Source organism: Furipterus horrens, unplaced genomic scaffold (genome assembly GCF_987537825.1).
Source record: "Furipterus horrens unplaced genomic scaffold, mFurHor1.1.pri manual_scaffold_5, whole genome shotgun sequence".
In the NCBI taxonomy this organism is placed as follows: domain Eukaryota; kingdom Metazoa; phylum Chordata; class Mammalia; order Chiroptera; family Furipteridae; genus Furipterus; species Furipterus horrens.
The window spans coordinates 135,397,494-135,408,615 of NW_028327175.1; the positions used below are offsets into that span (position 1 = coordinate 135,397,494).

The following is an 11,122-nucleotide window of genomic DNA, read 5'->3' on the forward strand; positions in this document are numbered from 1 at the left end:
TCCCCCAGCTGGCCTAAAGAGCGAGAAAGCCTAATTCTCATGTATGTGGTCACCCCCACCTTTCCTGTGGCCCCTTAGCTGCTTTCCCTGCTGCTGGAGGCCCTGTCCTGCCCCGACTGTGTGGTACAGCTCTCCACCCTCAGCTGCCTTCAGCCTCTTCTACTAGAAGCACCCCAAGTCATGAGCCTTCACGTTGATACCCTTGTTACCAAGTTCCTGAACCTCAGCTCTAGCCCTTCCATGGTATGTTGAGACCCAGCAGCAACGTTTTTAAAAATGTTTTTAAAAATTTATTGATTTTAGAGAGAGAAAGGAAGAGAGAAACATTGATTTGTTGTCCATATATTTATGCATTCATTGTTTGATTCTTGTCTGTGCCCTGACGGGATCAAACCCGCAACCTTGACGTATTGGGACAACACTAACCAACTGAGCTACCTGGCCAGGGCAAGCCCCAGCCACTTTTTGGCATCTGCAGCTCTCCTTCTTGGGTCTCCCCTCACCTCCTTATGGTTGTGTTGCAGGCTGTCCGGATTGCTGCACTGCAGTGTATGCATGCGCTCACTCACCTGCCCACCCCTGTGGTGAGTACCTCACATGTCCCTCTCCGCCCAGAAACTTCTAAGAATCAGAGAAGTACCTTTTGTCTTAGTCAGTCATGACGGGCCACCCTGCTGTGTGATTGAAGTATGAACTGCAAGGTACATACAGATAGGCAAGGATTTGCCTGAATATATTACAGTAGGATGGTCATCTGCCACCTAGCATCCTCTGGAATCACTAAAGAAAAATAGGAAAATCATTAGTTGTAGAGTCAGAGAAAAGGGGTTCTTTTGGTTGCATTGGCTGAACAAGGCTAAGATTACCTCCTTTTACTCCATAGCTGCTGCCGTACAAACCACAGGTGATCCGGGCCTTAGCCAAACCTCTGGATGACAAGAAAAGACTGGTGCGCAAGGAAGCAGTGTCAGCCAGGGGAGAATGGTGAGTTGCTAGGTTGTGGGGAGAGGGGATTGAAATGAGCCTCACCACTAATGCTGCCAACATTATTTTTGCCTACAGGTTTCTGCTGGGAAGCCCTGGCACCTGAGCCCTCAGTCCTGGCTTAGACTGTTCTGACAATCTAACCTGGAATTACTAACTACTGAGCCATCTTGCCAAGGCAGAGAGACCACTGGCTTCTGATTGCCTTTCCCAGATACAGCATAAATGCTGGGCCTCTGTTGCACGGCTGTACAAGAAACAGAACTCCTGATTTCTAATGGACCTGTGAAGTAACTGAGTGTGAGACTACTTGTGCTTGAAGAAGGATCTTAAGGCTCTTCCATATCTGTATGTCAGAAAAAGAGAGATGCTGCTGAGGGGTGAATGCAAATGAGTGTGGCCCTGATGGTGCCTGTATGTATATCTGCTGGAGAATAAAGATTTCTTTTGATAATGGTACTGTCAAGATATTCTCTCCCCCACTGCTGTGCCCACTTGTGCCTCAGTAGCACATAACCAGAAGTATCTGTCACTGTATAAGCTAGAAGAACAAAAATGACACGGATTAGCCAAAAATTCTTCAGGGCATCCAACTCCTCCAAGTAGAGCACAGGTGGCATGACAAGAACACCTACCCACTAGGCCTTGACCCTTACTTTCCCCTTCCCTGCCCTGAAGTAGTGACAAAGAGTAAGTAGCTACAGATCTTTAAAAATCAAATACCTTTATTTTTGCTCCCTTCAGCATGTGAGAAGTGGCAGTGACCTCAGCAGCAGGCCTGGTACCTTTGCCCTGTTGAGAAGCCAGGATCTCAGTTCAACCATACAGGTATTTTCTCAGATAGCAAGTAGAAGAGGTGGTGGCCAACTCCAGTGCTATAATCTGGAGGTTGGGGTCAGCACCCGGCAGGGTTGCTAGCTGCCTAATCTCCAGTGTGGCTGGAACTTCTGTTTGCCTGAGTTGAGGAACATCAGACCTAGGATTTTTCCACATCGTGCCTTGCTGCTACAGTGGCCAGGGGATAGGTCCTTGAGTTGTCCCTGCATGGTACCTTAAGGCAGGCCCACTGGCTCTTTTTGCTCAAGGATTCCAAGAAGCTACCCTTGGAGGCCTTGAGATAATGCAGGAAGCAGAGTGATGCTCAAGTTGTGGCTGACAGAATCCAGCTCATACTGCCATCACAGAGGCTGACTGAGCGGTCACCCAGGGAGGGGGGTCCCAGTTTATTCCATTCCCGTGGGGCAGGTGACTGGAAGGTAACAGCACCCGAGTAAGCCAGTGCCTACAAGAGAAGATAGAAATATCTCTGAGTTCCAAGAGTTCTTGGGCTTCCTGATCCTCATTCCTCAGTAAGGCCACATCAAGTTACCTGGAAGCTACCTTGGCATTAATTTCAAAGGAATAAAAGTCCTAATTTTGTCCAATAAATGTGTCTGGTGTCTTGAAGGCCTTTAGAGGTTTTCAACTACACGTCTAAGGGTCCACAGCATGCACAGTGGTGACAGCCAGGAATGTACTGGGGATGGGAAAGGGAGGCAGGCAGGTACTTATGGTCACCTTATTACTGCCTTCTCAGTCACTGCAATTTGAAAAATGATTTTTCCCATGTCTCTCGGGTGAAAGGAGCTAGCTTCATTTATTGTCTCAGGATCTGTCACAAATAGATTACTTAAATCCCAGAAATTTTTGGCTTGATCCAGACACTGCCATACAAATGAGAGGTGACTGGTGGCCACCTTCTCTACCGAGAAGTCCCTTCTTGAAAATAGCTTTCTTGGAATTTTATTTTGTCATCTGTCAGCCTCATCTGCTACTAAAACCACATAATGCTGGCCTTAAGCTCCATTGGCTCAAATTAGCAATGATCTGTACTCTAGAATCTAGTTCTTTACTGTCCAATATGGTAGCCACTAGCCACATGTGCCTTTTTTAATTAGTGAAAATAAAAATTAAATTAAAAATCCAATTTGTCGGTGCTCAGTAGCCACATGTGGCTGGCTAGTGGCTAATGTCTCAGCACAGGTACAAACATTTTTCTCATCACAGAGTTCTACTGGACAGCACTGGTCTAGGTATTTTACTTTACCTTCCTGTGTCCACACCCAGGAATAACTTCCAGTTGTCCAAGCAGCCGTAGTTGTAATGATTCCTAAAAACCTAAGACCAAAGAAAAACATGTTTCTACAAACCCCTTTTACTTAATCCCCTTCCAATTTCTGACCCTAAGCTAGCTAAGGCAAAGCTCAGTGAGGCAAGTTCTGGCCTTTTATGGCGCCTGCCTTGGTTGGCCCTGACCACAGCCTGTTTACAGGATGGCCAGTTCAGTTACCCTCCCAGTGATCCACCCCGGCCCTCAGCTCTACTCACTCTGCCTTTGGCCCGCAGCCGATGTCTCTCCTTCCTGTTGATGTGCCTTTCGATACTGGTCTCACCTCGACTGATGAGAACAGCATGCCATACAGTTAGGGCACCCAGGGCAAGTGCCACAGAACTAAGAAAAGCAGCAGAGATTGGTGAGTATAGAGAGGATTCGAGGCTATGTGTGAAATTAAGCTGAGCGAGAATGATTCGCTGGGGACCTCACTGCCTGTCTTCCTTATCTCCCAGCCTACACATCCAAATGAACTTTTACTTCACTATGTCTATGAAAAGCATCAATGAAAATGCTTCTAGGTGCGCTAAGAATAAGTTATGTGGAAAGGAGGGGGAATACGTGTGTTAGTGATAAAACTATTCTGTATTTCTTATCCATACTTGGGAGACTGCAGAGGGGAGTGAAAGCACCAGGGATTGGAATGAGATGGCACAAAATTCAGACTCCAGCTCTACCATTCATTCCTAGCTGTGTATTGTGGAACAAATCACCCTCTAATTTTCAGATTTCCTCATCTATAAAATGTAGTCACCTACCATTTAGGTAGGAGTTTAATTTAACCTTGGCACATAACAAACAATGCCAGTATCCTTAGTATTCCCTGCACCAAAATGCTGAAGAAAATTAAATGCCTACTCTTTGCCAACCTAAATTAGACTAAAAAGAGCAGCAGTTCACACAGGGAGGTGTCTCTGTGGGCACCTAAAAAGGTTTTTCTGAAGCTGCCTCTCCCTTAAGTTGTCAAATATGAGAGTTAGATACCTGCACAGGAACCAGAGGTAGACAAGACTCTTGTGAGTTACCCTTTCTCGGAAGGTGAAGGTGGGTGGTGGGGTCTGGTGATAAGTCTAGAAAAAGAAAACAGCAAAGTCTGGCTCATTTGCTGTGCTGGTCTCCACCACAGCCCCCATCAACTTCAGGCAGGGAAGTGATCCAAGCCCAGGATGGAAAAATAGGGGGTTAAGCCACAGAGGAGTCAGGGTAGCAGCCAGATGGGTGGACCGAGCCCGGCAGCATCATGTAGACAAACACTGGGCAGAGCGGGTCTAGACAGGATGGCAAGGCACAGGAAGAGCTGACCCCGGACCTTTAGACCTGACAACACAAATGGGACTCCAGGGGAAGCCACTCCATTCCCCAGCTAGCACTCCTTCACCCTGTGGCTGTAATCCCCAAGAGAGGGGACCAGGCCCACAGCCACACCCAGAATGGAATGACTGCAAGGGGAGAACTGTGAGCTCCACTAAGGACAGAAAGGGCAGCAGAGGTACAATCATTAGTCCAAGATCTGATCAGAATAAGTAGTCCTAAAAAGCTTGGGAGAAGGGTTGATCCAGATATAGATGCAGACAGACCAGGAGTGAAGGATGATCAGACTGGCCCAGCTTGATCTCTGTCCCCTGGAGCCCCAGTACACAGACTAACATAGACTCCTTGCTGCTCAGGCCATCACCAAGGCAGAGTCCTCACTCAGCCCAAAGAAGGTGATCGTGGGATAGAGAGCCAAAAACTCACATACCAGGGACTTCCAGCTTGCCCCCAGATCACTTAGTCTGCCCACAGAGACAGCCTCCCAGAACACCACTGATCCAGTCTCCAGCAGCCCCTCAGCCAGTCTCTACAACTCTACCAGGTGGGCCCCAGTTGCCTCAGCAACTCTATAACCCCTGGCCTGAGCAGCAGGAGGCAGTGGGGTGGGGACGGCCCACCTGGTTGGCAACAGCCTGTAGTTTGTTCTTGTCGAGCTGTTTCATTTTCTAAGGGGATGGAAAACAGTGCTGGTTATACTCTCAGGCCTCTAGCATGAAGCTGCTGCCAGCCCTGCTCCTTAGGGACAGATTCCACACCCCAAGTACTCTCTACTGAGCAGCCCTGCTCCTAACTATGGACTCACCTCAATGGCAGCATAAGCATCCCGGAAAAGGTCCCAACTTCCATAGCTGCAGTAGACACAGCCCAGAGTCATGAAAAAGCAGAACGAGAAGAAGTACCGATGATTATAGTGGCCCACACAGTTGTTTAGCCAGGCTGGTGGGGGAAGAATTAAGGACAAGATCAAACACATAACTTCAGGGTATGTCCGGGCCTCTCTGGTTCGTTCTTGCTTCATGACGACATCATCCAAGCCCAGGGCTTCCAGTCACCAAGAACTATTTTCCAAAGGCAGGAAAATATGGGACTTTCCAGAGGTTGAGGTGAAAGTATTAAAGCTTTCCAGAGCCCTCACAAGTCCCTCCCGGAAATCATGAAAATTGAAACCCTTCATTAAAATGAATCTGCCAATACGTCGACCTACCTACAATTAACCAGACATCTGTATTGGACAGCAAAAGGAAAACCCATGGTTCTATCTGGGCAACCACCTGAAGCCCAGCATCTCTCTCTATCCAATAGACGTTAGCATGACAGTCTACAAAAGAAAGAGCTGTTGGAGTAGATGCCTTGCTCCAAGATCTGTTCCAGAGAGCTTCCTGCTTCCCCTAGATGGTCAGTCCCCACCACTACTCTCCCACTAACTTCTCATGAGCCCAATGTTCTCTGCAGGGTGATGCTATAAGTCTCAGGTCTGTGGCCCTTACCCCCATGCAGTGCTCTGAAGCTAAAGAAGGAGGCCTCAGGCAGAAGAGATAATAAAAGGATACGACAGTGATGATCCATCTTCAGCACACACCTGTGAGGGAGGGACACAGGCTCTGTTACGGTGGCCAAGGTTCTTGAGATGTCAGTGCCAATCCTTTCCTACAAGGACCAGCATCCTGCTGAGGTGGAAAAGGCACAGACTTTGAAGACAGCCAGGCCTTGCTTCAAACCCTACTTCATTGGCTCTATGATACTGAACAAGCCAACTCATCTCTCTGAACCTCAGTTTCTACAAGTGGTGATAATGCCTAACTAACAGGATCATCCTGAGGACCATGTGTCATGATAAGAGAGGGCACATTGTCTGGCATATGACAGGTGCTTCATAAACATCTCACCCAACTCCAGGTCTAGGTTTTTGCCCTAGGACTACAGCCAAAGGGTCAGACCTAAGGTTCACAGAGAACAAAGCCAAGACCCACCTATTGCAGACGCTGCAGTGGTGTGTTCGGGCTGGCTTGGGGTAGATGCACTTCTTACAGATGGAGACTGTTGCAATATCATTCCTGCCCTGTACAGAGAGAGGAAAGCATCATGACAACTGTGGCAGCACCAATTTCATACCTTAAAGGGTACAAAGGCACTCTTTCTCCCCACTCCTGGGACTGTCTCCCCTAGCCAACAACCGTCTGCTTGCCCCCACCCCCTGTGGAGACCCACCTGGGGTGGATATCCAGGTGGAGTGGTGATGGCCTGGTAGTAATGGAAGACGATGAGGATCAGATTCCAGTGACTATAGAAGAAATGCCAGCAGAGCCGTGGCACTGAGTAAGTTCGGAGGATGAGGGGTAGGATACACAGGTAGGCGATGGCCACGATAGAGCCGGTCAACACAATCACCAACACCACGAACACCTGCCAAAACCAGTGAGGCCAGGTAGATGCAGTGAGAGAGCATGCCAATGCCCAGAGTAACTCCAGAATATCCCCAGGGTAGGGCTGGCATGTCCCTCTGCTACCCCAAAACATCCCTCTTCCTGCTCCCTCAGCATCACTCACCACCCCACACCAGCGGATCACGTTGTCCACCAGCCAGTAGATGGGCTCAAAGGCAGCATCGACAGCAGTGTCACTGCCCCCGAAGGAGTTGTAGAGCAGGGAGCGCAGGCAGACCTTGCCATAGCGCCAGCGCTGTACCAGGCCCCGGAGCAGAGGGGGACAGCGGCGCCTGGAGCCCAGGAGCAGAAGCAGGCGCAGGCAGAGGCGGGCGGGGCCCCGCAGCAGGCTCCACTGGCCCCGCATGGCTCCTAGGAGAGCACAGCATTGTGAGGGGTTCGCCTGGGTTCTGTCCCTCCCTAGCCCACCAGTGGGGAGGCCCAGCTGGGCCAGTTACCAGCTGCGGGCAGTAGGAAAGTCACTGCAATTCTCTACAGAACGTGGGGTGCCACTGTCCCCACCAGACTGTAGGGGGTAGGGTCTGGAGGTTCAAATTGAGCAGAAACGCTATTACACAACATGGTTACACAGCAAATCCAAGATGATACATGCCTAGAGTAAAGGGCCACGGTAGAGGGGCAAAAGAGAGGTAGGCGGCTCCAAGACAAAGCAAGGTCTTTGGAGTTCTGTTGTGTAGGCAGATCACTGGGTGGAGCAAAGCCACATGCACAGAGCTGCCCACTGTCTGTGAGCATGGCCACCGTGGCAGAGGGTTCCCCACGTCCTTGCCCTGGCGCAGTGACCTACCTCCTAACAATTGCTCTTCACCAAGGAAAAGCTAGTGGTGGGATGAGTGCATAGCATGTGGACCCTGCACCTGGATCCTCCCTGGTGCCATCTAAGTCTTGGTAAAAGATACTCATCCTTCCTACTCCTTCTGGGCTGATGTTACAGGCCACCAGACCCAACCGGGTAGCACGAGAGTCCCTGTCTCCTGTCAGGACAGCTCAGCTACCCCTTGAATGACATAAGTTGCTTTGTCTCCAATTCCAGTTCCAGCCCCACTCCAAGGATACAGAAACCAAGACAACTTCGGGTATTCAGACAATAGCACCACAGGCAGGAAGACACTGGCAGTGGGCGGGGAGCCTCGGTGCTGGTGACTCATGAAGACCAGAAGGCCTGCCCTTCCACTGAGTCTCCATTGCCTGTTCTAATAGAACAGACAGGAGCCTTTTCTTAAGCTGCTGCCCATGGCCCCAAGCATCCCAGCCAGCCTTCCCAGCTATTCAGCCCTTGTCATGGTTCCTCGGCAAGTGCCTTTGTCTCCTCTATGTGGTTTCTACCTCATTCAACAGCCATGGAAGGTCAGCTGCCCAGACAATGCCCAGAAGACACAGATTCCCTTGATGATAATCTCATCAATTCTGCAGATTAAAGCCCTTACCAGAAAAGAAATTACCTGATTTTCCCCTAGACCTACTTTATCCTCAGCAGCTCCATTGACTTATTTAACAGGCAGCTCAGAACCTACCAGAAACTGGAGGAGGCTGCTCCACCGTAGAGATGGTTTCAATTCAGTAACTGGAGCAAGGTACTCTCCTTGCATCCTGGCTCATCACCACAAAAAGCCTTTCAAAGAAAACACTTAATTACCTCCTTCCACAAGCCCCATGACCTAAGAGAAAAAGAAGTCCAGCAGACAAGGCCAGCAGAGAAAAAGAAGGACGATTCAGTGGGGACCTACTCTCTGCACCAGGATAAAGAAATGGCCATTCCCATATCACCCCTAGAAGCTAGAGAATTAAAAGGCAGTGTAGAAGAGAGAAAAAAGAAAAGCTCAAACTTCCTACCTCCTTGGAGTTGGACTCCCATTGTTTGGAACCATGATTTCACTTAAAGCATCAATTTCCAAAATAGTATATATAGTCACCACAATCAAATGTGAGTGGGACAAAACATTTTACCCCACAACAAATCCAAGTGACTTAGATTGTCCACACCACTGTTTCCTCCCTTAATATAGCTAATGGAGTTTCCTATTTGCTAAAAACACAATAGCCATAGCTTGCATTTTATAGCCATAGCTTTCAAATAAAATGCATTTCTCGCCCTGGTTGGTGTGGCTCAGTGGATTAAGTGCTGGCCTGTGAATCAAAGGGTCACTGGTTTGATTCCCAGTCAGGGCACATACTTGGATTGTGGGCTAGGCGCCCAGTTGGGAGTGTGTGAGAGGCAACCACATGTTGATGTTTCTCTCCCTCTCTTTCTCCCACCCTTCCCCTCTCTCTAAAAATAAAGAAATAAAATCTTTTTAAAAATGCATTTGTCATCTTTATTAAACATGAATTATATGTTATCTCTCCTGTCTACAAAAAACTTCCTTCTCAGATTCTCAACTTCTTGGATTGTTCTCAACCACCTCCCACTTGAGCTCTACAGGAAATGCCTGCTTCAAGAACTAGATTTACCAACTCTAATCTGCCTCATAATTTGACTACTCAGGGTCCAATTCTGCCCTTAAGTGGTTCTGTGACCTTGGACAAATCATCAGATCCTGCCTGCACTCAATTTTCTTGTGTTCCCATTCAATGAGGATGTAGGAGTAAATGATAAGGTCTCTTCTAGCCTCTAACCCTTTATGATTCCATATACATTCTTGGTAAGGTATAAATGAAATGTCTATAAAGTTCTTTGCACAATACTTGGCTCATGAAAGTGCTCAATGAATACTTGTTGAATGAATGACCCGGGATGCAGAAGTGGAGAGGCTGGTTAGATGTCTATCTGTCCTACAAATAACAGCAAGGGCATTCCTGCCAATGTGATAACACTAGATAAGTGTCTGCTGCTATCATTCTTCGTTGTCAAATATCATAGCATTTAAGAGTTAGAAGATATTTTAGAAAACAAATTCAACCAGAAATCAACCCAAATAGGTAAATAGCTTGTAGATGCAGAGAGCAACAGATCAGATTTGAGTGAACAAAATCTGAAGCCGAGTCTCCTCTCATTTTATCTACTGGGGTTTGAGAACTATGGGGAGGCCAGGGAAGAGCAACTGAAAATACAGAGTTTTCATCTCACGAAATTGAGGTAAAACAGAACTCAAAATATTGTGTTGGCTGGGGTGGGAGAAGGGGGGATGTCAGAGTGAACAGGGGAGAAAACAGAGCAAAGTATAACTTCACTATCACCCCGAGCACATGTCCTGAACATTCTGATCCCTCGGTAGTAGCTACAAGCCATAGTGACATCTGCCACCAGATTAGAGGGGATTGCAGGCCATGGCAATCCCCTCTTCCCAAGGCTCTAAGTCACCATCTGTTTCCCAAAGGGTAACTGGATTGGGGGTGGGGGACGTATACCGGGAAAGATGGATTTCAAAGCCACCAGAAGGCAGAGGAAACTGTGATGAAAGTCTTGGCAAATCTCATCCGGACAAAGATGCTGCTCTCAGGATGTTTGCAATCTCAAGCAACAGGTGTCAATCATCAGAAAGAGCATCATTTTATTCATGTGCAGACTTCCCTTCCAGACAAATAGGATGCGAAAAATAGGAAGAGAAAAAGTTACGGATGGACTCAGACGACTCTTGAGAGAATCTCACTATTCGATCGAGATCGGAAGCTAGTTACAAAAACCTGGAAAAGGTTTTGTTTCTCGGGGTGGCATGGTCAAAGTGCAGTGGACTGGAAATCAAAAACCTTGGGTTCCGGTTTGGGCTCTACCTTAAACTATCTTCGAGACACTGGGCAATTCAAGTCTTATCTCTGCATCTGAGCTTGCAAATCTGTGAAATGGGCGAGATGAGTTGGTTGGCTCCCTTCCAGCTTCGCGCGTTACGGCTGCCCGGAAGGTGTGCCCCGCCTGGCTAGAGGACAGCATGGACGTGCAGGGCTGGGCGAGGAGATAGCAGGAATCCGGGCTCGCCTTAAGGCCCCGGAATAGGTCCAGACCCTAGGAAAAGGGACAGAACTAAGGGGGAAAGGCCGCGGCTTCACTCTTACCTGCCTCTTGCCGACTTCCCAATCAGCCAAATTTAGCCCGCAGCCTCCGCTCACTGCCACCCTCTCCAGCTCAAAGTCCCAGGCCGGCACGGCTCAATCCAACCAACCATGGCCCGCTGCCCACAGAGCCAGCCTGCAGACCCGGACCCTCCGCCAACCCATCCTCAACCGCAGGCGCAAGCGCAAGTACAGGCTTCCAGGAGCTCCGCCCCTGGCTTCGCCCGGGGCAACCTGGGAC

General features: G+C 48.7%; 2 protein-coding genes across 4 annotated transcripts in view; one reads left to right on the forward strand and one right to left on the reverse strand.

The window, feature by feature from the left end:
* Positions 1-1,438, forward strand: part of MMS19 (MMS19 cytosolic iron-sulfur assembly component) — a 31,930-nt gene extending 30,492 nt beyond the window's left edge. Inside the window, exons 28-31 of the mRNA XM_090277900.1 lie at positions 79-243; positions 525-584; positions 884-984; positions 1,063-1,438. Coding sequence (XP_090134026.1) covers positions 79-243; positions 525-584; positions 884-984; positions 1,063-1,090 — 354 coding nt within the window. The 3' untranslated portion in view covers positions 1,091-1,438. The remainder of the gene's footprint in view (positions 1-78; positions 244-524; positions 585-883; positions 985-1,062) is intronic.
* Positions 1,439-1,691: 253 nt separating this feature from the next.
* ZDHHC16 (zDHHC palmitoyltransferase 16) lies at positions 1,692-11,082 on the reverse strand. Of its 3 annotated transcripts, none has more exons than XM_090277896.1 (11): positions 10,885-11,082; positions 6,998-7,245; positions 6,659-6,853; positions 6,421-6,509; positions 6,001-6,029; positions 5,253-5,386; positions 5,068-5,115; positions 4,121-4,206; positions 3,352-3,475; positions 3,071-3,141; positions 1,692-2,266 (listed from the first exon to the last, which is right to left on the reverse strand). In XM_090277896.1, the coding sequence occupies exons 2-11, from the start codon at positions 7,238-7,240 to the stop codon at positions 2,152-2,154; spliced, it is 1,134 nt and encodes a 377-aa protein (XP_090134022.1). In that variant the 5' UTR covers positions 7,241-7,245; positions 10,885-11,082; the 3' UTR covers positions 1,692-2,151. The 3 variants fall into 3 exon arrangements, with proteins under 3 accessions (XP_090134022.1, XP_090134023.1, XP_090134024.1); XM_090277897.1 differs by lacking the exon at positions 10,885-11,082 and adding an exon at positions 10,606-10,824; XM_090277898.1 differs by lacking the exon at positions 5,068-5,115.
* Positions 11,083-11,122: the final 40 nt, after the last annotated feature.

Excerpts from the sequence above, each read along its gene's own strand:
- ZDHHC16 (XM_090277896.1), bottom strand. The coding sequence starts at position 7,240 with ATGCGGGGCCAGTGGAGCCTGCTGCGGGGCCCCGCCCGCCTCTGCCTG. Across the intron at positions 6,030-6,420 it reads CACTGCAGCGTCTGCAATAG|GTGTGTGCTGAAGATGGATC; the intron begins GTGGGTCTTGGC and ends CCTCCCTCACAG. Across the intron at positions 5,116-5,252 it reads ATGCTTATGCTGCCATTGAG|AAAATGAAACAGCTCGACAA; the intron begins GTGAGTCCATAG and ends CCATCCCCTTAG.